The sequence below is a fragment of the Salvelinus fontinalis genome, chromosome 6 (genome assembly GCF_029448725.1).
Source record: "Salvelinus fontinalis isolate EN_2023a chromosome 6, ASM2944872v1, whole genome shotgun sequence".
Lineage (NCBI taxonomy): Eukaryota > Metazoa > Chordata > Actinopteri > Salmoniformes > Salmonidae > Salvelinus > Salvelinus fontinalis.
Window position 1 is genome coordinate 31,051,721 of NC_074670.1, and position 24,993 is coordinate 31,076,713.

General features: G+C 43.8%; 2 protein-coding genes across 7 annotated transcripts; one reads left to right on the plus strand and one right to left on the minus strand.

Moving 5' to 3' along the window:
- Nucleotides 1-4,763: 4,763 nt before the first annotated feature.
- On the minus strand, nucleotides 4,764-8,081 carry LOC129857652 (tyrosyl-DNA phosphodiesterase 2-like). 2 transcript variants are annotated; one of them, XM_055926111.1, is made up of 6 exons: nucleotides 7,756-8,081; nucleotides 6,640-7,439; nucleotides 6,161-6,252; nucleotides 5,887-6,005; nucleotides 5,548-5,718; nucleotides 4,764-5,465 (listed from the first exon to the last, which is right to left on the minus strand). In XM_055926111.1, the coding sequence occupies exons 1-6, from the start codon at nucleotides 7,843-7,845 to the stop codon at nucleotides 5,151-5,153; spliced, it is 1,587 nt and encodes a 528-aa protein (XP_055782086.1). In that variant the 5' UTR covers nucleotides 7,846-8,081; the 3' UTR covers nucleotides 4,764-5,150. The 2 variants fall into 2 exon arrangements, with proteins under 2 accessions (XP_055782086.1, XP_055782087.1); XM_055926112.1 differs by having other exon boundaries at nucleotides 6,640-7,485; nucleotides 7,756-8,080.
- A 316-nt stretch (nucleotides 8,082-8,397) lies between these two features.
- LOC129857650 (dyslexia-associated protein KIAA0319-like) lies at nucleotides 8,398-24,893 on the plus strand. 5 transcript variants are annotated; one of them, XM_055926103.1, is made up of 19 exons: nucleotides 8,398-8,805; nucleotides 9,744-9,930; nucleotides 10,033-10,110; nucleotides 11,124-11,782; nucleotides 12,394-12,565; nucleotides 12,732-12,794; nucleotides 12,924-13,016; nucleotides 15,538-15,670; nucleotides 16,067-16,272; nucleotides 16,471-16,636; nucleotides 16,748-16,896; nucleotides 17,199-17,350; nucleotides 17,466-17,604; nucleotides 17,736-17,895; nucleotides 17,988-18,124; nucleotides 18,361-18,483; nucleotides 18,593-18,683; nucleotides 23,138-23,226; nucleotides 23,317-24,893. In XM_055926103.1, exons 2-19 carry the CDS (start codon nucleotides 9,891-9,893, stop codon nucleotides 23,472-23,474), a joined length of 2,808 nt encoding a protein of 935 aa, XP_055782078.1. In that variant the 5' UTR covers nucleotides 8,398-8,805; nucleotides 9,744-9,890; the 3' UTR covers nucleotides 23,475-24,893. The 5 variants fall into 5 exon arrangements, 4 of the variants coding, with proteins under 4 accessions (XP_055782078.1, XP_055782079.1, XP_055782080.1 ...); XR_008759934.1 differs by lacking the exon at nucleotides 23,317-24,893 and adding an exon at nucleotides 22,600-22,817 and having other exon boundaries at nucleotides 8,398-9,930; nucleotides 23,138-23,222; XM_055926104.1 differs by lacking the exon at nucleotides 9,744-9,930 and having other exon boundaries at nucleotides 8,398-8,839.
- The last annotated feature ends 100 nt before the right edge of the window (nucleotides 24,894-24,993 follow it).

Sequence of the window (24,993 nt, forward strand, 5' to 3'; positions counted from 1 at the left end):
TGGCCATATAATCATTCTTATCTCGAAATTGACTAAATCACTTCTCACCTGACCTCTGTCTTCACTGTTCAAACCAATGTGTAGTGAGCATTTAGTTCAAAATTGAAGTCTAGCTTTCTTATGGAGTTCAATCAATTCATTTCAAAATGAGCCCACCATGTCAAACAAATACCACTATTTATTCAAGATAGTTGAATGTTTTATTTAATGATGACAGCCTTGGTAAGGACATCAGGCTTGGTAATAGGCAGATGGTTCAGTGGCATTAAATGACAAATCGTTCTCATTTATGGTGATTTACCTAAAAATAAGGAAATATGGGCAACCATTTGTCCACGGTATATTTGGCTGCTGGTGCCATTGGCTGCCAGCATGGGTCCAATGTCAACTTGCTAATGTAAGGACCACAATGGAAATAAGTTGCAAACTTGTTTGTGGTGATCTTAAACGTTGTGTATCCACTTACACAGCTCAGTTGTGTTTTCAAATGGTCAAATAAATGAAACCAAATCAAAATGTGCTGCCTTAGAGCCACCAGATAAGTTTTTAGCTAGCTGAGAACCAGAACTAAAGTAATGACACTGCCCTGTACTGAGAAAATCCAAAGTTGCTTATCCGTCTACGACTAGTTGACCTCTGCTACACCTTTGACACAGAGAGAGATGAAATACCAGCTACAAGCATCTTTGGCAGAAGGATTTAATCAAATCCCACATTTCATATAAAATCCTTACCTAAGCTTTAGGGTGTCTGTGGGTGTGTTGCAATGCTATCTACTTTGTGATCTTTCAGTCAGAAACCTCCTCTCTTCAAAGTTGTTATCTTGGCACCGCTAAACGATTATCCTTATTGAGAGGTCCTGCTTATCAGGCCAAAATATGTCGGCTGGAAGATTAGACCTGTCTTCAACAGCTGATGGTGAGGAAATGTGAAATGATCTACTGGTTATGTCTTAACATGTCAAGGTAGGCATGACAAGGAAGTGTATGCAAGCAATCTCCGGCGATAGGACAGATATGTATGGTAGACTGAGGATAACATCAAAGGGGCCAGCTACCCCAACAAAAAGCCCGGGGGGGCTCTGAAATGAGATGTGTGTGTGAAGTTGTTTCAGCATTTCTGCTGCTGGCAACAATTTGCCCTTTGTTGATCCTTCTAGCTCTGACCACACACATATCTACAGTTCCAAAACATTTCCTCCCCCATTCCGCCAGTGTTTTGCCACTGCCACTCCACTATGGTAGAGGGAAAAGCAAGGCCACTGTTCCTCCTGCAGCTAGCCAGTGGTGCAAGCTAATACGACCCCTTTATGACCCCAGTTCATTTCACATATATGCTCTCTGACACGGACTGAGCTCCAATAGGGGGGTTGAAAAGTCCCTTAATAACCTCTTAGGGTCTTCTATCACCTCTTTTGAAACTTAAATGTGATTACTATCGATCAGATACTTTTACACAGCATTCCCCCCGAGAACAATATTACAGTCATATTAGTATGATTGACCATGCATCAAAGCGGGTCAGAGAAGGTCACACTTTCTTACAGTGTGCCCTAGGGCTATTACCTTCTGGTTACAGCCTAGACTGGATGGTTTGTGCCCTAGGGCCATTACCTTCTGGTTGCAGCCTAGACTGGATGGTTTGTGCCCTAGGGCTATTACCTTCTGGTTACAGCCTAGACTGGATGGTTTGTGCCCTAGGGCTATTACCTTCTGGTTACAGCCTAGACTGGATGGTTTGTGCCCTAGGGCTATTACCTTCTGGTTACAGCCTAGACTGGATGGTTTGTGCCCTAGGGCTATTACCTTCTGGTTACAGCCTAGACTGGATGGTTTGTGCCCTAGGGCTATTACCTTCTGGTTACAGCCTAGACTGGATGGTTTGTGCCCTAGGGCTATTACCTTCTGGTTACAGCCTAGACTGGATGGTTTGTGCCCTAGGGCTATTACCTTCTGGTTACAGCCTAGACTGGATGGTTTGACTCAATTGTACAGTAAGAACAGAGAAAGGTATGTCACCTCTTCTCATGTCTATGTTAACAAAAAAAACTCTGAATTCATCACAACTGTATCTGTTTCTCGAGTCCAAAAACACATCAGACATATTTATTGACCCTTGTTAGCTTTAAGGGTATAGAAATGTGCTCTACATGCACACACTGAATGAGAGGCTGCCAGTGGTAGGAGAGGAAGTACTTATGTAACCCCTTCCTGTGTACGCTTCCTGTGAATCAGCTACCCCCAGCCAAATCAGTAGGCTGGGTCAGAGAGGTTAACCAATGGGGAACCAAGCTGCTGAGGCAGGCACTTTAAAAACAAGAAAAACTTTGACAGGATCGGTGAAAGGGAACAGAGGGGAGGTTATGGTTTTCAGTTACTGCACAGCTGAGATTGGGAGCGATTGATTATGAAAATCAGGTGGAGCGAGGGAGGAGAAAAGAGAAAAAGGGAGAGAGGAGAGGAGGATGTGGACTACAATGAAAAGACAAAGAGGTGGTGACATAGACATATTACAGGTATTTGTTTCTTCATTAGAGGCCTGTCCTTTAGACTGCTGCCTTGGACAGGAATTAGAACACCATTTGTCCACAGCACTACATGAAGGAGGGAGGGGGTTGTAGTGTATAGGAGAAAGCCTCCACACACTGCTGAATTCTGGAAGGAACAGTACAGTGCCTCATGAGACTGACCTTGAGAATGATGTTAAAGTCACAGTGAATATCAATACATGATAACATATTACCAATATTAACCATTCTAAGGCCCTAGTCTCGGATACAGTAGAAAAGCAAATTGACCATGTTTTTGCTTTGTTGTTTGACCACCTATTTTAATATTCCGCAAGAAGATTGCATGATAATTCATATGTGAATCATATTCCACACTATGTTTAATTGTAAGTAGATAGAAAGTGGACATAGATATTTTTATGGATAAACGTGATAATTGCATGAATAATGACACTGTCAAAATTGATAATTGGATGTTCTACTACAGGCCTGTATGTCTTTTTGGTCAGGTTACAACCTTGAAAATAAAACAAATAGACATGATCGTTTCAACCAGCTTTAGTCTTCATTCCTAGAGACAGTATCATCACATGAGAGAATGAGTGTGATGTCTAACAACACACAGAGGATTTGCACCTTTTCCAGGTCATCCTCTGTACCTCCCCAAAACAAAACAAATAAACCTATTTTTGGCTACTGTCCCAGAATGCACCTGGCTGATTGACTGACAGGCTATTTACTGAGGATGTTAACGGAGAAGGCGCTAGTGCATTTATATACATGTAAGCTAGCCCGCTCGCTGAAGCCACGCCAGTAACAAATAATTCCTCACGTTGACAGGTTGCCATCTCTCCTAATTTCCGGCAGACTGTGCCGACATATTTGCATTCGGCTCGGATTAAACAGCTGAGAAAATGAGCTCCCAATCAATTTTCCAAAGGAAAACACTGGGGCCCTGTTCACCCATTTCTCCCCCTACAGAAGATACTACTATCCATCTAAAACAGACAAGAGGGTGCACTGGTCCTAGGGGAGATAACTCAGGAAACAACCTGTGCAGGAACAGAAAGCCACAGCAAACCGATACAATCGTGCGCAAGCGATATAATCGCACGCATGCATACACACACAATCGTGAGTGCGCGCACACACACACGTACACAATCATGCACATAATAGCACACAAAGATGCCTACACACACTTACTCAAAAGCACAGACTCACACACTTTGTGAAGAAAGTCACCCTAACGCACACACAAGAAATATATGATCAGCGAAATAAAGAAATTATCTATGGTTGTCAAAACAAATCATTAGCCTTGCAACCAACCCCTCCCTAAAAATAAATGAGTCAGCTGCTACGTTTGCATATCCATTGATGCACATTATTGATAGCAAAATGTTCAAGGCATTTCAATGAGGGAGCATTCATTCTTGAGGTTATCAGTAATAGAGAACGCCAAGAGAGGAGAAAAGCATTAGAGAAACAGTCAAGACAGAACATCTATTAGATACCGTCAGTCTCAACCAGACCAGGTGCTCAGGAAACAGCATACAAGTGGTCATGTAGTCACAAAAACAGTTTGAAGTCTGTTTTGTGTCTGTATTTTCTCCTGTCTGATTTGGCAGCTTAATGCCACGATGGATACCATTGACAAAGCACCGGTTTCATGAATGAATGCACCACGCTTTCTCTCTCTCACAGTGAAGGTGGCTCTGTTGGGGTGGTGCTATCAGGACTAGACAGGTGTTATTCATAGGGCTGGCTTTATCCCTAATGCGATAAAGGAGTTTATTTTTGGAGGTCATTTCACCACTCAGTGTCTGGCGCAGTGAGTGGATCTGGGATATGGATAGAGCTACCTCTAGTGGAGAGAAACCAGAACTACCTCTAGTGGAGAGAAACCAGAACTACCTCTAGTGGAGAGAAACCAGAACTACCTCTAGTGGAGGGAAACCAGAACTACCTCTAGTGGAGAGAAACCAGAACTACCTCTAGTGGAGAGAAACCAGAACTAACTTCATTAATGTGGAGTAGGAAAATGTTTGGTATGGGGTTCTTCTGTGCTATTTTTACTGAATGGTTGGGTAAGGCTTCTAATACACAACACGTTCACTTTGAGAGTGCAAAATGGTAGAGATCTGTTACATTAACAGCAAGTTAATAAACTGTTCTCTAAAACAATACAGCCTTGCAAATTAAAATGACATAGAAAGTCATATCAAAGTGTAATAATTACAAATACAAATAATTGTCTGGAACAAAATGTGTTTATTGTGAAATTGGCTTGATACTGCTGTGATGTTTAAAACAGTCATAGAAAATAATCAGATACTATAACCTGGAGGGTAGCCAATATAGTTTCTGCTTCCAAGTCCAAAGACAGTATGAATGTGCCCTTGACTAGGGTACATAACCTGTTGGCACAGACAAATATGTGGCTGGATAAATTAAAAGTGTGCCTTGGAACAGCAGCAGTTGCCAAACATAGAAATTGAAGTCATTAATCACTATTGCTGTGCCCATAATCCTGTCCGTTCCTAGGTCGAAATCTCCCAATGTACATAAATAAGATGGGCAAAGTCTTCTATGCTGTTCCAGGTTGACATGACATGCACAGCTAACTGTTCCCGTTGTATCATTCAGGTGTTGCTTGACTGAGAGGTTCAAGAGGTTTTATGACAAAGGTGCAGAGGAGACCCCAGTGGTCGCTGGTAAAGCGTTGACAGTCATTCAACCTCTCCAGGCCCACCAGGGTGATGCCATCAGGGCTGACCTTTGACCCCTCGCCGGCCTGCCTCAGGAAGATGCGGTCGAAGCGCAGACGTGCAGGGAAAGGGAGGTCCTTGTTGTCATTGGTGACACAGTCCCAGGTATACCGGCAGTCTTCCGGCTGGCCCAGGGACTCCCATACGTCACAGATGCTCTCGGGTAGACCGCCCTGGTTTTTCACCTGGAAACACACACAGACACGTTGCAGACATACACACATGATGTACATGTCAAACACATCGCTCGCTCTCTCCCTGTCTCACCTCCCAGTCCCTGAGGTTGGTGTCTCCCCCAAAGATGACGTTGTGGTCCTGGGGCTGCTCCCTCATTGTCTTCCACACCGTCCTCAGCTGGTTCTGGCGTTCCAGGGATTGGGGCTTCATGCTCTCCATGTGGGACGTCATCACACACAACGGATTGCCAAGGAAAGAAACCTGGTCCATGACAGAGAGAGCAGAGAGACACTGAGTAAGGGCAGAATCGTAACTTGAGATCTGCATGTGTAACTTGAGTATCTGTGCACATTTTCTATTACTTAATGAAATTTGATGGAATGAGAGACGACGGGAAAAGATAAAGCAAGGTACAGGGAGAGTTCTTACATGGGCCATAAGCAGATTTCTCCTCATCTCTGTGGTAGGGTAATTCACTATGCTACTCTCCAGAAGTTGAACTCTGGACTTCCTCAGCAGTATGGCAGTGAAATAGCTTCTGTCACTACCTGGGATGGACCATATCAACATAACACAGGAAGGATAACCATAAACACAGTACATAATTACAGTCATATAATCCACAATTGCATTGATGTCATACTGAGAGTTTATTTTAAAAATATTATTAAAGAAATTGTATTTTTATAATGTTATTGCTTACCCGGCAACAGATGATACGGCTTCAGAACCTGCTGTAAAACCTGGTAAATTGGTGAAATAACCTCTTGCAGTAGCACAATGTCGGGGTGGTACCTTCAAGGGAGAAAGAACATGAGAAATCAACACAACGCTATTTCACTGCTTAAGATGTTGTTTAATGACTCGTAAACATATCATTTTGTTCTGTGACTTGACCACAGGAAAATAGAGGAAAATAAAGGTTCATATGTGCAGTTTTAAAAGGGAGGGTAAAAAGAATTTACTCCGTGACAAAAGTGAATAAGAAAATTGTGCCGAAGATGAATCTAGGACAGACTTCAAAAGCAATGGGCCAAAATCTTATTAACTGTGACGACTGTCTCCCTCCTATTGGTCACAGCTTCTCTCCACGCAGTGGGGGGGTGGGTTACGGGAATGACACACAAACTTCTCATCCTAAAAACTATATGACGAAATGTGTTGTGTGTTGATGTGACTCACTTGATCAGGTAGTCCAGTAGCCTTGAGAGACGTTCCTTGATATCGTTCAGGTCCAGGCCGTCTATGTTCCAGGTCAGAAGGGAAAGTTTGTTTGGATCTCCCTTTTTCTTAGGTTTGTCCTCGTCTGAAGATGACTGTGATGACTGATCTGGCTGTTCTGGTGATGACTGTTGTGGAGATGACTGCTCTGGCTGTTCTGGTGATGACAGTTGTGGAGGTGACTGATCTGGCTGTTCTGGTGATGACTGTTGTGGAGATGACTGATCTGGTGATGACTGGTTTGGAGATGACGGATCTGGCTGATCTGGTGAAGACTGTTGTGGAGATGACTGATCTGTGGATAACCGGGTTGGAGGACCCTGATCTGGATGTGGTTGGGCTTGAGGTGGCTGGTCCTTTGACTGGGTTAGGGAGAGATGGTCTAAAGGTGGTTGGCCTAGGTTAGGGTGCACTGGATTGGGTTGCTCTGGTTGGGCTTGATTGGGTAGCGCTGAAGGGAGCGTGGCTGGGTTTTGATGCCCTGTAGGTGGTTGGGCAGGGTTACGTTGTGCTGGTTTGGGTGTCTCTGGTTTGGGTTGCTCCGGTGTAGGTTTTTCTCGATTAGATTGCCCTAAGGATGGGTCAGCTTGCACTGATGGGGATTGGGCTGGGTTAGATTCCTCTGATTGTGGTTGAACCAGGACAGACTGCAATGGGGCAGATTTGTCCATCTCTCCCTCCTTGTCCTCCATCTTCTCGGCACTCCTCTTTTTCTTTCCTCTCTTCTTCTTTCTCCCCTTGGAATTTCCAGGGGCTGTAACCTGTTGGAGGGAGTCACTCGTTTGGTTCTTATTGCCATCTGCTGGCCTGTTTATGTAGGTATCATAAGAGGATCACAAGAGAGGTATTAGTTCATCCCCCCAAAATTGACTGACTTTACAAAATGCCAGACACCTATAATAATATGGCCTCTGATTTAGTAGATGCTTGCTTTAATCCAAATTGATCGCTAACATGATTCAGTGCTGTATGTGGCTCGTGCAGGAATCAAACCCACCACATACCAGGTGTTGTCACACCGTGAGCCCACCGACGTAGCCTATAACCTATCGCAAACATATCTGGCTTGTCACTTACCTTTCCACTGAGTCTTGTTGCTTGTCCCCCATCTCTGTTCACTTTTTCACTTTTACACAACTGTTTCACCCATGGGAACAAAAACTGCATTCAGCTCCACTTACTCCCAACTGACAGAGTAGGCCTTACAGGTCCTTTCCAAATAAGGTGACATGTAAGTTAGGCTGCTTACTTAACACTACATGCTATATAGTAATGCAGATTTTCAAATTCAGACTATAAAATAAATACTACTATTTTCATGACGGACCATGGATTGCAGTAGAAATTCAGACGGGAAAATTTGGTTTCGATTCCTCGTAAATACGCCCCCTCTCGAGAGAAACCATTCCGTCACTGGGTGAAACTGAAAGTGACCCGGCAAGGGCCGCACAATAATAATAACAATAATAATAGGTGTTCTAATTGTTTGTTGTTGTTTTGTTTGTACTTTATGTATTTATTTATTTTTTAAATGGGTGCAAAGCTGTCATCAAGGCAAAGGGTGGCTACTTTGAAGAATCTCAAATGTAAAATATATATTTTGATTTGTTTAACAACTTTTTTGGTCACTACATAATTCCATGTGTTATTTCATAGTTTTGAAGTCTTCACTATAATTCTACAATGTTGAAAATAGTACAAATAAAGAAAAACCCTTGAATGAGTAGGTGTGTCCAATCTTTTTACTGGTACTGTAAATTGAAGATATATCGTCCTCCTCCCCTTGCATGGAAGGCAAGCCACCGAGGCCAGGCAGTGATGGTGAGCAGCATGACATGAGCATCCTTTCCCCGAATATCAGTGCGCATTCATTTTGCTCAGCTGCAGATCAAATTGCCTCTCGAGACACACCACCACCCAGCCGGCTGCGCCCAAAAGAGCTACAAAGGATGTCTACTGGTAACAGCAGCAGGGGAACAGCGGAGAATGATGGTACAGTAGCTGGCGTGAACAAGACAGTGGCAACCGAGCCGAGCTAAGCGTATTTCGACTGCAGTGTCTGAGCGCCGGGACACTACACCCCCTAATTTGTATTTTCAACTGGAACAACGACGTTCACTTCTAACGGTATTTGGATACATTTTTGCACCCTTCATCCTTGGTGAGTGTCTCACGTGTAGCTACATCTTTCGCAAGTGCTGTATGAGCAGTAACAGGTATGAATGAGCAGTTACAGTGCTGTAGGGCTGCTTTTAATAGTTGAACTGCTCTGGCTTGCTCGGTAGTATCTATTTAAATGCGATATACTGTTGTAGTAGGCTACACAGTCGAACCATGTTATCCCCTCAACAACCGTGAGGTTAGTAGGCTAGACGTTAGCTTCTAGAATACTGTAGCAGACCCCAGTCTAGAAAAAAAGTTGGTTGCGTCAATATCAAAGGCCTCATTAACCCCTTTTCTCCACTACCTCTCTCGCCGAGGGTAGTCGCTGTCCTTGGTGGTGAAACAGCGTTTTATAATAGAACGTTAGCGGATCGGGAGAAAGTAAAGGAAATCAGCTTGTCGACTTTATTGGATGTAGTGTTTTAGTGCGACCACACATTACCAATATGTTAGGTTTACTCATGATTAAGTAATTGATTGATTGATTAGTTATTTAGAGCCTTCTATGGTGTCAGCTTATTCAGTGACTTTCTCAGCATGGTATACAAAAACCCAGATAATGGGATCAATCCTGAGTTCAAATGCAGTGCTTTGTCCTGAGTTCAAATGCAGTGCTTTGTCCTGAGTTCAAATGCAGTGCTTTGTCCTGAGTTCAAATGCAGTGCTTTGTCCTGAGTTCAAATGCAGTGCTTTGTCCTGAGTTCAAATACAGTGCTTTGTCCTGAGTTCAAATGCAGTGCTTTGTCCTGAGTTCAAATGCAGTGCTTTGTCCTGAGTTCAAATACAGTGACTAACAGTGACCCTTGATCTTTAGCCCTATATTAGAATAACACTTTATCCTAACCACTACCCTTAACAATTAGCTGAAACAACATAAATATGATAATTGTTTACCTACACAGTAAGCACACAGCAGGGTGACAGTAGTAACAGGTTACCACCAGTAGAGTCCACCATGGGAGGTATGGGCAGAGAGCGATGCTGTGTCATCCTTGCCAAGGATGGAGGAGTCACACACCATCCACTCAACATGAGGCAGGAGGATACTAATGGTCATTCTCTGTGGGTCGGAGAATCCATGTTGCTTTTGTGAGTATCAAAGTGGTCATTGGTAGATACAGTAGGTGATGTGATTATTATTAGTATTATCTGGGACAATGTGTAATGTTTCTGATTTCTTCTGTGTTCCAGGTTTAGATCAGTCTGTTTGGTGCATCATGCAGACAGGAGTTCACCTGCTTCTCGGTCTCATCCTGCACTATGTGGAAGGTTAGGGGACATCTTTAAAATTACATTCTTGTGTCTGTACCTCATGTTAAATGAATATTTTTGCTATGTGTTCTATGTTGTATTGTAGCATTCATAAAGTTAACAAACAGCAGTCATGTTTGGATGGCAGGCAGGCTCAGGGTCAGTATAGGCAGGTCAATAATCCAGAGGTGGGGCAAAGGTACAGGTCGGCAGGCAGGCTCAGGGTCAGGCAGAGTGGTCAGGCAGGTGGGCTCAGAGTCAGGACAGGCAAGGGTCAAAACCAGGAGGGGGCGAAAAAGAGAGACTGAGTAAAAGCAGGCGCTGAGGCAAACCGCTGGTTGACTTGACAAACCAGACGAACAGAGAACACAGGTATAAATACACAGGGGATAATGGGGAAGATGGGCGACACCCGGAGGGGGGTGGAGACAATCACAAAGACAGGTGAAACAGATCAGGGTGTGACACCCATGTTGTTAAAAAGACATTGGTTTCACTGAGAGATGCTTTTCCCGGGTTAAAATGAACAATTAGTAACAGGATAATGAACCCAAATATGCCCTTTAAGTACCTCCAAAAAGCTTATTGATTCATTCTAAGAGTGGCAGTATATTTGGGTGATGTTTACCAGGATCTGCTTGTGCACTCAATATCACCTTGTGAGAGCAGCAGAAGAATTACGTTTGCTGTTATTGAGTCCATTTGTTCATTATCGTACACTCGCCACTGTGTTGTGTTCAGTGACACAAAGAAAGCAGCTGATTCCTTGTCCCTCAATTATCAGAGGATATTGTTGAGAGCTAAGATGTGAGTATACCTAGGCTCACAGTATCAGTGAAGTGATCGCTGAATAATTAATGCTAGTTTTCCTCCGTTTAATGGTTCCATCTGGTTAATGCCTTAGTGGAGCATGTTGGAAGGCGACTCTTCCCACTGTGAAACAAGCTGATTTTATTGCTGACTTTTACTAAATATAAGCAAAGTATAAGCAAAAGCTGTTTGACCATATATCTCTGTGCTCTGTACCATAGCTGCAGAGGCGTCACAGTGCTGGCAGGGTGCGACCTACTCAGAAGCTGTGGTCTCCCCGGCCCTGAGGAGCAGCAATATCTTGCGGGTGCCGGACGTGTCATCTCTGGCGCAGTGTGCCGAGGCATGTTGTGATGTGCCCGGTTGTAACCTGGCCTGGCTGTTTGAGCGTCGCTGCTACATCCTCAGCTGCCAGCAGAGGGAGAACTGTCAGCCCAGACAGAGACCTGGAGCTGATTCCTATATGGCCTTCCTGCAGAGAGGATCCCCCCAGACCCTGCTGCTCCAGTCTCTGGTCAGGGGGGAGCCCTACCCCAGTCGCTGGAGGCCCCGCCCCTCTGGGGACGTGGAGGCACTGAAGGACCTAGCCCTGTTAGATGGGCCCCAGATGGATTTTGATGACCCAGGTGGGATGGGTTTGGAATCCCCTGAGAGTGAACTTGGCCCTGAGGATAACGGTGGGGATCTTCTAGATTGGCCTGCAGCATTGGAAGGGAGGGATGGTTTCAACCTATCGGAAAGTGAAGGCAGGCTAGTGGGGCTGAGATTTGCAACAGAAGGGGCTGAAAGCAGCCTGCCCAGTCCTTCCACTGGTGCAGCTATCAACCAGGGGGCACCCCCCAGTGACCCCACATCTGGCACTACACCTGAAAACAAGAAAGTAAGTTTCAGATGAAACAATGGGCAGGAATCATAACGCAACAAGAAATGATGGCATGGAAAGGGTTTCAGGCAGTATGAGGACCACATGTTTGTCAGACATGGTGGAAATGATACTGGGTTACATAGATGTTTTATGTTCCATTGATCCAATACAGTGATTAGATTTAGCTCACAATTAGTGGACAAACTGGCCATGAAAACGTAGTCTGTCTAAATTAAGGCAGATAGTTGGAAATATCTCCTGTAAAGACAGCTGGGACATTTTAAATAGGCTTACTTCTCTGAGGTATGATAAACGATCACCCAGCTGACAGTCTGCATATATATGTGTGTGTGTGTGTTATTACAGTGACATTTTGCTGACTCAATTGCTCTGTAGTCACATTCACTCAGCGCGCCTGACCTTCACGTATCCTTTGAGAATAGGACATACTGTAATCCACATAGCTTCTCTCGCTAATGTAGGCTTGTCAGCCATTCCCAGGAGGGGGATTTGGAGGGTGATTTGGAGAGTGGGTTAATTTGGGAATTTGCAATACAGATTCTTTATTAACAAGTCTTGTTTTACTAATACAAATAGTAATGTATTTGCTGTTGTTTTCATTGTAGGATAGTGAACTACAGAACACATCCTTGGCCAGCTCAGGGCCAACATTCACGCCCAAACCACAGAATGACAGTGTTCACTCCTCCCAACCGAGCCAAATAAGGACTTCCCATCCCAATAAAGCCCCATCTCATCTGTCCAGTACTGTACCCCTGACCACATTCACACAGACAGGTACTGCAATTTGTTTTTGTTCATTGGATTTTTTTAAAACCGTAATTGGTGATTGTAGGTAGTCTTTCATATTCTTTGTTCCCCCTGTTACTTAACCTGTTTCTATCTCATATTTTCTTGTTTTATTCTCAATCGCTTGTCTCTGTATAATCTGACAATCCTGTAGAGCGAACGTTGCCCAGGGACACAGTGGAACTGATAGCCTCTGTCGGCCCAGAGCCACAAACTGGTACAGTCACAAACACAATGTTTTTTACAAGCATGATCTGAAGTTTATTTCCTGGATTAATTAGAAAGGGCACACAGCAGTCACACATTGCTGACAGTCCTAATGGATGGAATATCTCTTACCTTACAGCGGCGAGAAGGAACCAGACCGCCAAAGCCGTCACCGTCCCAGTAACCCAGGTCGTGTCACTTCCTGCCAGCTCAACCATCGACAACGGCAGCCGTATGTATGAAATAGTTGGCTTTGGATGGTGACTAATCTTACCATAATTTGACTATTTACTTTTAGAGTAGGCCTACTAAAGATAAATATATATCAGATGAATGATCAGTCACAGCTCTGATGTACCATAAAACAGACTGATATGAATACAAATACTACACACTGACTGTGTGTGGTTAATGTAAAAGTGTATTTTCAAACTAATAGATGCTGCAAACCTAAACTTAAAAGCAAATGTTGTTAGTGCTTGTGTGTGTATGTGTGATTGGCTACGTGGCTGGGTGCAAATGCATATGAGTAAATATTAATGGCTCTAGACTTCTTCTGGCTGGGAGGGATATTGAAGAAGCGTTTGGATTTGGAGTTCTATTCGTTCCATCTGGCTGGCTGCTCTCTTCTGTCCTTTGTTGATAGACGCCTTATCTGACATACTGGCAGAGCCCCCTTCCATCTGGCTGGCTGTTGCTGAGGGCGGGTTTCGCCCCGTCGCAGCTTGAGGACCGCTTTAGGCCTCTGCAGCTTGCTCCATTTCTTTTCCAGGTCCTTTCTTTTTATTTATGTATTTTTTTAACTTCATTTCTTTCTTTGCTATGTTGTTCAGCAGCTTCTCTGTCAGTGGGCAGGAAATGTGGCCAGGCACCTGACAGGCACTGCCTTCCACATGCTGCACAGCACTCTGGGACAGGACTGGACACTGTGAGGCCCGCTGGGATAGCTTAGGACATGACACAGCCGTCTGAGATGAGCTTAGACAACCAACCTTCCTCAGGATCATCCTGATTTCATTGGGGTTGATGGGGTCAACAAGCAGGATTTAGCCTTTTGGGGCTTTGACGGGTGGTGCAGGTCACCAGTAGCACTGTGAGCGGCTTCGCCCTTAGAGCCAAGAGATGGAGCTGTGACCAGGCTTTTCCCCTTGGAGACCAGCGATTTGACATGTAGGCCACTGTCACGTTGGACCCAGTGATTCTCCTCTGACTTAGATATATGAAATGTGGGGAAAATGCTGATTTCAGTTTACAAGCTGAATTTAAACTACTTCTTATAGCTACTGTTTGCTTGACATAGAAAGACTGTGAGGACTTATGGGTTATACCTAATGAACATTATAACATATTTTAACAGAATGGCTTTCAGGCCAAGCTAGTCTACTTTAACATAATCTTGGGGTAGCACTTTAAAATAAACAATGTCAAATACTGAAAAAAATAGATGCTAGAACAAAACTTCCCAATGAAAGAGGGCGACAGAGAAGCGTCCATTTCCATTGTGGCGTGTATATTCTACTTCTAAACGCCTTGTAAATGAACAATTACTGTATTATTGTAAACAAAATAAGCTATCTGTTTCAGATATCGTGTAATTGAATAGTTTGCATATAATACTATATATCTGGGGTGGCAGGTAGCCTAGTGGTTAAGAGCGTTTAGGCCAGTAACCGAATCCCAGAGCCGACTAGGGGAAAAATCTGTCGATGTGCCCTTGAGCAAGGCACTTAACCCTAGTTGCTCCTGTATTTCGCTCTGGATAAGAGTGTCTGCTAAATTACTAAAATGTAAATGTAAGACCATATTCATTAAATTGAGAAATGGTTTTTGCATCAGTGTGTTCTTTCTTTTCCAAGTTTGTAACAACCTCAATAAATAATTTGTTTTAGATGTTGGGTTAATGTATTATCTAAATATTTATCATCATGACAGTCACCCAAAAATGAGAAATGGAAAGGAGAAATGTTCCCCTGTGGATGTTGAGATGCTGCTGGACATGGTGTTGATGAATCAGTAGAGGGCAGTCTTCCTCTTGTCACCAGAGCAGTAGTATCAGACAGATGAATGAACATTACAGATCGAGGAGTTTAATCTAATATCAAAATACTGGACTAAGAGCCATTAGGGTATGCACACTCAAATGCTCCAACATTTATTGATGTGAAACAAAAACAATGTTTCAATTGAGGATGAAGATCTGTTTTGGGTCGAAATATTGTCTTACTGCTGTATTTAAATCACGTTAGCCAGTGTCATGCCCTGACCATAGAGAGCCTTTTTATTCTCTATGTTGGTTAGGTCAGGGTGTGACTAGGGTGGGTAATCTAGGTTGTTTTATTTCTATGTTGGCCTGGTATGGTTCCCAATCAGAGGCAGCTGTTTATTGTTGTCTCTGATTGGGGATCATATTTAGGCAGCCATTTCCCCACTGTGTTTTGTGGGATCTTGTTTATGTGTAGTTGCCTGTGAGCACTCCTTAGTTTCACGTATCGGTTGCTTTTTTCTTGTTTTGTGCGTTTCACGAATAAAAAGATGTGGAACCCATATCACGCTGCGCCTTGGTCCGAATGTTATTTCTACGATTGTGACAGCCAGTATTTAAATCTCTTGATGAATTTGAGTTTGCAGGTCCTATCCAATTATTTGACTGTCAATTCTATCAAGCACCCACCTAATGAGATATCATGTGCGTCCGTTTACAGAATAGATTTGGCCTATATTATGACTATCTTGTGTTTGATGGTCCCTCACAGAGAGTTCTGATGATGGAGTGATCATCAGCCATCACTGGGAGCAGGTTGGAGGTCCATCCATAGAGCTTGGAGCTTTCTCGGACACACAGATTCTCAACCTATCCAACCTTGCCCCTGGGGAGTACACGTTCAGGTATGGATAGGACCTCTGTGGCCTAAATTTAGGGTCCAAATCAATTTTATCCCAGTCAATTCAAGCCTGAAATTCAAATAGTGAATGAAATAAAGAAATAAAATAGTTTGGGTATGCTGCTCTACCATGGAACAAAGGTCAGACTGCGCTGATAGTTACAGTGCACGGTCTCTATTAATCATAGTTGGTGTTGAACTAACAGGAATACAGGACCAAAGGTTTTCTTTCTTCTTTAGATAGTTATATCTTCCCTATAAAAAACCTTAGCTGACATTCTTTTTAAATGAAGCCTCATGGAAACGTGACATAGACATTGATGGTAATGTGTAAGCCATTACCATCAATGTTTCCCCACCACAATACAAGAATAGCTGGAATCATCTTGATTTTTTCCAGGTTGACCATTACAGATTCTGCCGGGTTGTCAGACTCCACCATGGCTACAGTAAAGGTCATTCAGTCAGTGGAGAATGACCAAATGCCCTACCCCAGCCATGTCACTCCCACCTCCAGCCCTGGCCTTGCTGCTACCCTGGCCCACAGGCAGGATGACCCTACTGCAGCTACCTCCTCTGTCAGTGCCTCTGTCACTCAGAAGACAGGTAAATTACATAAGGACCGTATTAAGATTATAACAGAGTATCAGATATGTTCTACAACATAGGATTGTCCTCAGGCAGTGTACTTCAGGCATTCCTTTACCTTAGTCCACCCAGTAGTAAACCCAAGGTAAAGCCAAGGGTATCAAAACATGAATAGGACATGTTTCAACAAATTACCTGTTTTTCTCTGTCTCATAGAGAACAAAAGCACCCCCATAGCTGAGGTCAAGGAGTCAAACGGAGCCCCTGTGGCTATAGTGGGTCCTAACAGGCAGCTGACCCTCCCAGTGACCAGCGTCACCTTGGACGGAAGCAGCAGCACTGATGACCACGCCGTCACCAGCTACCACTGGGACACCATCAGGTACCAACGCTGTTCATATAGGTCAACGGTTGAGTCCATAAAAGTCTATAAAGATATGAAGAACAAGCTGAAGAGCCTTCTCACAATGTCATTTTCTGTGTTGTTTTGTAGAGGTCCTCCAGGGTCAAGGACAGAGGGTGTGGACAAGCCCATAGCCATAGTAACGGGCCTCAGAGCGGGCCGCTATACATTTAGTCTGACTGTGAGTGACCAAGAAGGGCTGAAAGACAGTGCCTTGCTCACAGTCAGGGTTCAAGAGGGTAAGAAAACACAGGTTGGCATTTATTGGGATGACTCATGTACTGGAGGCAGCTCTGCAGAGTGGTCCCTAGCTGGCACAGCCACAAAGCAATAAAATGTGATTTTAAACCTAACCTTAACCACACTGCTAACCCTAATGCCTAACCCTAACAATAATTCATGACAATAAACGTCAACCTGCTAAGAAAACACACAATGCTTCAAACACTGCAAAACTGTTCAAAACAAGATGATACATCATCACCCAGGCTGGTTGAAAATGATGGTATTCATCTACAGCCTGTTGTCCATCCTCCCTCAGCCAGAAGCCTTCCCCCTGTAGCACATGCCAGCGGTAGCCACACCGTCACCCTGCCCAACAACTCCCTGGTGCTCAGAGGCTCAGTGACGGATGGTGACCCAGGCAAGGTGCACTTCCTCTGGGTCCGGGACAGTCAGAGCCCTGCTGCTGGGGTGAGTGAGAGGAGTCTTGATACTTAGGTATACGGTAAATATAGTTTTAACTGGTAATATGCTGTTAGCTAAACTGGTAGGAAGTAGGAACTACTCTGTCCTGTTGTTCCCCCAGGACGTGCTGTATGGTTCAGAGCAGCAGGCCTCCCTGTACCTGGCCAACTTGGTGGAGGGGACCTATCTGTTCCAGCTGCGTGTCACAGACACCCAGGGACGCAGCAGCATCGCCACAGCCACCATGGAAGTGCGGCCAGGTAGATGTGTGTGTGTGTTCTCAGACTGTGTTTCCCCACAGACCACGACGAGCATGAGGAGGAAGAGCTGAACAGCACGTACAGCATATGTGTGTTCTGTCAGAGTGGATATGTTCTCTGTGTGTCCACAGACCCTGGGGGTCGTGAGGAGGTGGAGGTGGAGATGTTGGTGGCGCTGGCCCAGGTGAGTGTGTCACAGAAGGACACAGTGCTCAGACAGTTGGCCGCACTGCTCCACGTCCTGGACAATGACCTACACCTAAGGGGCCTATGGGGACACTCAGATATCAGGTACTGCCCAATGCAGAAAACACATACAAAGCACTCATGTTTTTTTTTTTTTTTAATTACACATTGTTCATGTGTATTCTGTGTGTGTGTAGCACAGTGCTGAGGTTCTCAGTGCAGGGTCCTGAGGGGCCAGTCCCTGGTCCTAAACTGGCCATTCTGCTGCGTGGTCAGCTGCTGAGGGAGAAGACTGAATACCTGCTCTTCAGAGTCCTTCGAGTGGATACAGTCAGTGAGTACCACAACACAGAACACCACATCTTACCTTATCATACCATATTATATCAAAGCCTGTTTCAATGTTATAACAACATTATAGTCCATATCTGATTATATTACATGAGAGATTAAATTAGACTAGATGACGTCTCATCACTTGGTGACTAAGAAAGCTGTCTGTCTTTGTCCTCTGCCGGGGTGTATGCTGATCCTGTTTGTGTATTGGTGTTCATCCCACACCCCACACAGTGTGCTTGCTCCGCTGCTCGGGCCATGGGACGTGTGACCCAATCACCAAGGAGTGCGTCTGTGACCCCTTTTGGACAGAGAACCTCATTCGCCGGTTCTTTGGTGATGGAGAGAGCAACTGTGGTGAGCCATGTTCATTCATCGGTCCTGAGAGGACGACATACTTGTTTGCCCCGTCTGCTGTGAGATGCTACATTCACAGTGCCAGTCCTTTCTCTATTCTGTTTGGCAGAGTGGCGGGTTCTCTACTTCATCCTGTCCTTCTTCATGGTCATTGTCTTCATCGTGACAGTCACCTGGACGTGTGTCTACTGCTGCAAAAGGTGACCTTTCCTTTCTTGCTCAGACACACAGCAATGTCCTATATAGATTTTATGGTTAGCTGTTTGTTAAAGGCCCAGTGCAGTAAAACATGTGATTTCCTGTGTTTTTATATATATATATATATATATATTTATATATATATTTATATATATATATATATATATATATATATATTTATATATATATATATAGTACCAGTCAAATGTTTGGACACACCTACTCATTCAAGGGTTTTCTTTATTTTTACTATTTTCTACATTGTGGAATAATAGAAGACGTCAAAACTACGAAATAACACATATGGAATCATGTCGTAACCAAAAAAGTGTTAAACAAATCTAAATATATTTTCAATTTGAGATTCTTCAAAGTAGCCACTCTTTGCCTTGATTACAGCTTTGCACACTCGGCATTCTCTCAACCAGCTTCACCTGGAATGCTTTTCCAACAGTCTTGAAGGACTTCCCACATATGCTGAGCACTTGTTGGCTGCTTTTACTTCACTCTGCGGTCCAACTCATCCCAAACCATCTCAATTTGGTTGAGGTCAGGTGATTGTGGAGGCCAGGTCATCTGATGCAGCACTCCATCACTCTCCTTCTTGGTCAAATAGCCCTTACACAGCCTGGAGATGTGTTGGGTCATTGTCCTGTTGAAAAACAAATTATAGTCCCACTAAGTGCAAACCAGATGGAATGGCGTATCGCTGCAGAATGCTGTGGTAGCCTTGCTGGTTAAATGTGCCTTGAATTAGAAATAAATCACAGACAGTGTCCCCAGCAAAGCACCCCCACACCATCACACCTCCTCCATGCTTCACGGTGGGAACCTCACATGCGGAGATCATGCGTTCACCTACTCTGCGCCTCACAAAGACACGGCAGTTGGAACCAAAAATCTCAAATTTGGACTCATCAGATACAAGGACACATTTCCACCGGTCTAATGTCCATTGCTTGTTTTTTATTTCACCTTTATTTAACTAGGTAGGCCAGTTGAGAACAAGTTCTCATTAACAACTGTGACCTGGCCAGGATAAAGCAAAGCAGTGCGACAAAAACAACACAGAGTTACACAAACAAACGTACAGTCAATAACACAATAAAACAATCTATGTACAGTGTGTGCAAATGTAGAAGATTAGGGAGGTAAGACAATAAATAGGCCATAGAAGCAAAATAATTACTTAGCATTAGCATTATTTAGCATTAACACTGGAGTGATAGATGTGCAGATGATGATGTGCAAGTAGAGATACTGGGGTGCAAAATAGCAAGAAGATAAATAACAATATGGGGATGAGGTAGTTGGGTGTGCTATTTACAGATTGGCTGTGTACAGGTACAATGATCGGTAAGCTGCTCTGACAGCTGATGCTTAAAGTTAGAGAGGGAGATATAAGTCTCCAGCTTCAGTGATTTTTGCAATTCGTTACAGTCATTGGCAGCAGAGAACTGTAAGGAAAGGCAGCCAAAGTAAGTGTTGGCTTTGGGGATGCGCGTCTTACGGGTGGGTGTTGCAATGGTGACTAGTGAGCTGAGATAAGGCGGGGCTTTACCTAGCAAAGACTTATAGATGACCTGGAGCCAGTCGGTTTGGCGACGAATATGTAGCGAGGGCCAGCCAACGAGAGCATACAGGTTGCAGTGGTAGGTAGTATATGGAGCTTTGGTGACAAAACGGATGGCACTGTGATAGACTACATCCAGTTTTCTGAGTAGAGTGTTGGAAACTATTTTGTAAATGACATCGTCAAAGTCAAGGATCGGTAGGATAGTCAGTTTTACCAGGCTATTTTTGGCAGCATGAGTGAAGGAGGCTTTGTTGTGAAATAGGAAGCCGATTCTAGATTTAATTTTGGATTGGAGATGCTTACTGTAAGTCTGGAAGGAGAGTTTACAGTCTAACCAGACACCTAATATTTGTAGTTGTCCACATATTCTAAGTCAGAACCATCCAGGGCTCTGACAGTGCACCTCCTTGCACAAAGGCGGAGGTAGCGGTCCTGCTGCTGGGTTGTTGCCCTCCTACGCCCTCCTCCACGTCTCCTGATGTACTGGCCTGTCTCCTGGTAGTGCCTCCATGCTCTGGACACTACGCTGACAGACACAGCAAACCTTTTGGCCACAGCTCGCATTGATGTGCCATCCTGAATGAACTGCACTACCTGAGCCACTTGTGTGGGTTGTAGACTCCGTCTCATGCTACCACTAGAGTGAGAGCACCGCCAGCATTCAAAAGTGACCAAAACATCAGCCAGGAAGCATATGAACTGAGAAGTGGTCTGTGGTCACCACCTGCAGAATCACTCCTTTTTTGGGGGTGTCTTGCTAATTGCCTATAATTTCCACCTTTTGTCTATTCCATTTGCACAACAGCATGTGAAATTTATTGTCAATCAGTGTTGCTTCCTAAGTGGACAGTTTGATTTCATAGAAGTGTGATTGACTTGGAGTTACATTGTGTTGTTTAAGTGTTCCCTTTATTTTTTTGAGCAGTGTATATATTTTTACACCTTTTTTCTCCCCAATTTCGTGGTATTCAGTTGTTAGTCGTTACTGTCTTGTCTCATCGCTACAACTCCGGTACGGGCTCGGGAGAGACGAAGGTCGAGAGCCATGCGTCCTCTGAAACACAACCCAACCAAGCCGCACTGCTTTTTAACACAGCGCGCATCCAACCCGGAAGCCAGCCGCACCAATGTATCGGAGGAAACACCGTATGCCTAGCGACCTGGTCAGCGTGCACTGCGCCCCGCCCGCCACAGGAGTCGCTGGAGCGCGATGAGACAAGGATATCCCTACCGGCCAAACCCTCCCTAACCCGGACGACGCTAGGCCAATTGTGCGTCGCCCCATGGACCTTCCAGTCGCGGCCGGCTGCGACAGAGCCTGGGTTTGAACCCAGAGTCTCTGGTGGAAAACTATATTTACACGGGACAAGACAAAACACACGCCCGACTGCTACGCCATCTTGGAAAATCAAGGTGTGTCCAATATCATGTTTCTTGGCCCAAGCAAGTCTCTTTTTCTTATTGGTGTCCTTTAGTAGTGGTTTCTTTGCAGCAATTTGACCACGAAGGCCTGATTCATGCAGTCTCCTCTGAACAGTTGATGTTAAGATGTGTCTGTTACTTGAACTCTGTGAAGCATTTATTTAGGCTGCAATTTCTGAGGCTGGTACCTCTAATGAACTTATCCTCTGCAGCAGAGGTAACTCTGTGTCTTCCTTTCCTGTGGTGTTCCTCATGAGAGCCAGTTTCATCAAACCACTTGATGGTTTTTGTGACTGCACTTGAAGAAACTTTCAAAGTTCTTGAAATTTTCCAGATTGACTTAATGTCTTAAAGTAATGATGGACTGTCGTTTCTCTTTGCTTATTTGAGCTGTTCTTGCCATAATATGGACTTGGTCTTTTACCAAATATGGCTATCTTCTGTATACCCCCTACCTTGTCACAACACAACTGATTGGCTCAAACGCATTAAGAAGGTAAGAAATTCCACAAACTAACTTTGAACAAGGCACACCTGTTAATTGAAATGCATTCCAGGTGACTACCTCATGAAGCTGGTTCAGAGAATGCCAAGAGTGTGCAAAGCTGTCAAAGTAAAGGGTAGCTACTTTGAAGAATCTCAAATATATTTTGATTTATATTGATATTGAGATTTTTGGTTCCAACTGCTGTGTTGTGTCTTTGTGAGGCGCAGAGTAGGTGAACGGATGATCTCCGCATGTGTGGTTCCCACCATGAAGCATGGAGGAGGAGGTGTGATGGTGCTTTTCTGGGGACACTGTCTGTGATTTATTTCTAATTCAAGGCACACTTAACCAGCATGGCTACCACAGCATTCTGCAGTGATACGCCACTCCATCTGGTTTGCACTTAGTGGGACTATAATTTGTTTTTCAACAGGACAATGACCCAACACATCTCCAGGCTGTGTAAGAGCTATTTGACCAAGAAGGAGAGTGATGGAATGCTGCATCAGATGACCTGGCCTCCACAATCACCCGACCTCAACCAAATTGAGATGGTTTGGGATGAGTTGGGCCGCAGAGTGAAGTAAAAGCAGCCAACAAGTGCTCAGCATATGTGGGAACTCCTTCAAGACTGTTGGAAAAGCATTCCAGGTGAAGCTGGTTGAGAGAATGCTGAGTGTGCAAAGCTGTAATCAAGGCAAAGCGTGGCTACTTTGAAGAATCTCAAATTGAAAATATATTTTGATTTGTTTAACACGTTTTTGGTTACTACATGATTCCATATGTATTATTTCATAGTTTTGATGTCTTCACTATTATTCTACAATGTAGAAAATAGTAAAAATAAATGAAAATTGCTATTAATGTATCTTTTAGACTATTTGAATTGAAAACAATCACAGTAAGGTACTTGTTACCTGGAATTTATTTGATTTTGAGATTTTTTTTAAAGGAGAAATGTGTTTTGTTAGGAGGCGCACTAAGGTCGGGAAGAACACCAAGTACACTATACTGGACAACATGGACGAACAGGAGAAAATGGAGCTGAGGCCCAAATACAGTAAGTGTCTTATTTTTCATTCAACACATTTCAAACATTTCCTGTGTTTGGTCACCCTGCCATGATCTACCTGGTCTGTGCCCTTCTCAGACATCAAACACAGGAGCACGGAGCACAACTCCAGCCTCATGATGTCCGAGTCAGAGCTGGACAGTGACCAGGACACCATCTTCAGCCGAGACCAACCGGTCCGGAGCAGAAACCGGACCAATGCTCAGGCTGCCTGCAACGGGAACACCTACGGATGAGCAGGAACGCACAGAACTGGGGTGGTTATTGTACAACATGAGTGAAACCCACTCTTGGGATTATGGCTGGGGTGCACAGCTCGAGTGCCATAGTGTCTGCTTGTTTTCAGTCTCGTCTTCAATTCAAAAACTGGTTTCGACCAGATGTGTACTTTCTATGACATTCATTGGACAACTCAGCACCAGGGAGATGTGAAAATCCAAGGGCCTTAGAATACTAGTTGGGCATCCCTGGATTCTGGGAACTAACAGTAGCATTGAGTTTACATGCATACAGATTGTTTGAATAATTTGACACTATGGATGAAGGTGCTCTTTGTGAGGTGCACAGTGAGGTTCTGTGGCCTCACATACTTCTACAGATAACCAGATTGGTGAATGTACATACAACTATCCATTGTGCATACTAGTCTACCGACTACTACTGACCTTTAACTTTGCCTTGTTATCCAATAATGTTTTTTTACTGTCATTATTTTATAGGAAATGGAGACAAGCCCAGCCCTGGTTGTGAGCATCTGACGCCTCTCCTGTAAATTTGTTGGCAATTTGGATTTGTCAAAATGGCTTCATGGAAAAGTCTCATAATTATGTTTAGTACCCAAAGTCCATCTTGTGATGCTACTCGTGAGTCATTTAATCAAACTCAATTTATCTGTGATCTCTCTCTATGAGTGTCTTGGACTTTGACACAATACAACACAGCATTTTATTGTATTTGAACTACTGTTTTGAGTTAGCACACTTGTCCTCCAAACTAGTTGTATAGTTTTGGTATCTTTCTCATTTTAAAGCTTCTTTATGCTAAATAAGCATAATGGGTCTTATAAATGGGCCCGAAGAAACATAACCAGGCATTTCATGGGACAAGCCATAAAGGTGCCAAAATGCACTATAAGCCTATGGCTAACAGAGACCCTATTATATCCAGGTACTTGGTAATGCATCCTTTCTTCCTTCCCTTGGTAAGATCTATTATCTAACTTGAACATGGTGGGTAACATGCTTTCAATCATTAATTCCTCTGCGTAATGATGGATTCCCCCTCCCCCTCATTCAGTGTCAGAGAATGTCTGATTACATGAGTATAGTGCAAAATAATTAGGACAGATGGAATTGATCATTAACATTACTATGTAGGACAGGTAGCCATTGATTGAATGGATCAAATACTTGACATTAAAGCAACATAAGCATGTCCAATGGTTGGTTTACATTTGTTCCCCCGTAAGGGACTGGGGAGATATATCCCCAATATGGACAGAAACACAAACAGCCATGTTATATTCATGTATTTTCCCCATTACACCACCCAATTTTTGGTATTTGCTTTGTTTACTTAACTAATTACAGCTACCAATGTTTTTACAGATAATATATTGACAAAATTAAACAAATGCATCTAATCAATGAACAGTGTTCTGAATTCTGTGTCATTTTCTTTCCTGTCCAAAATGAGTAGTAAGATGTAAGGCAGTTCTTGCCAACCCTGGTCCTCCAGTACCCTCAACAGCACACA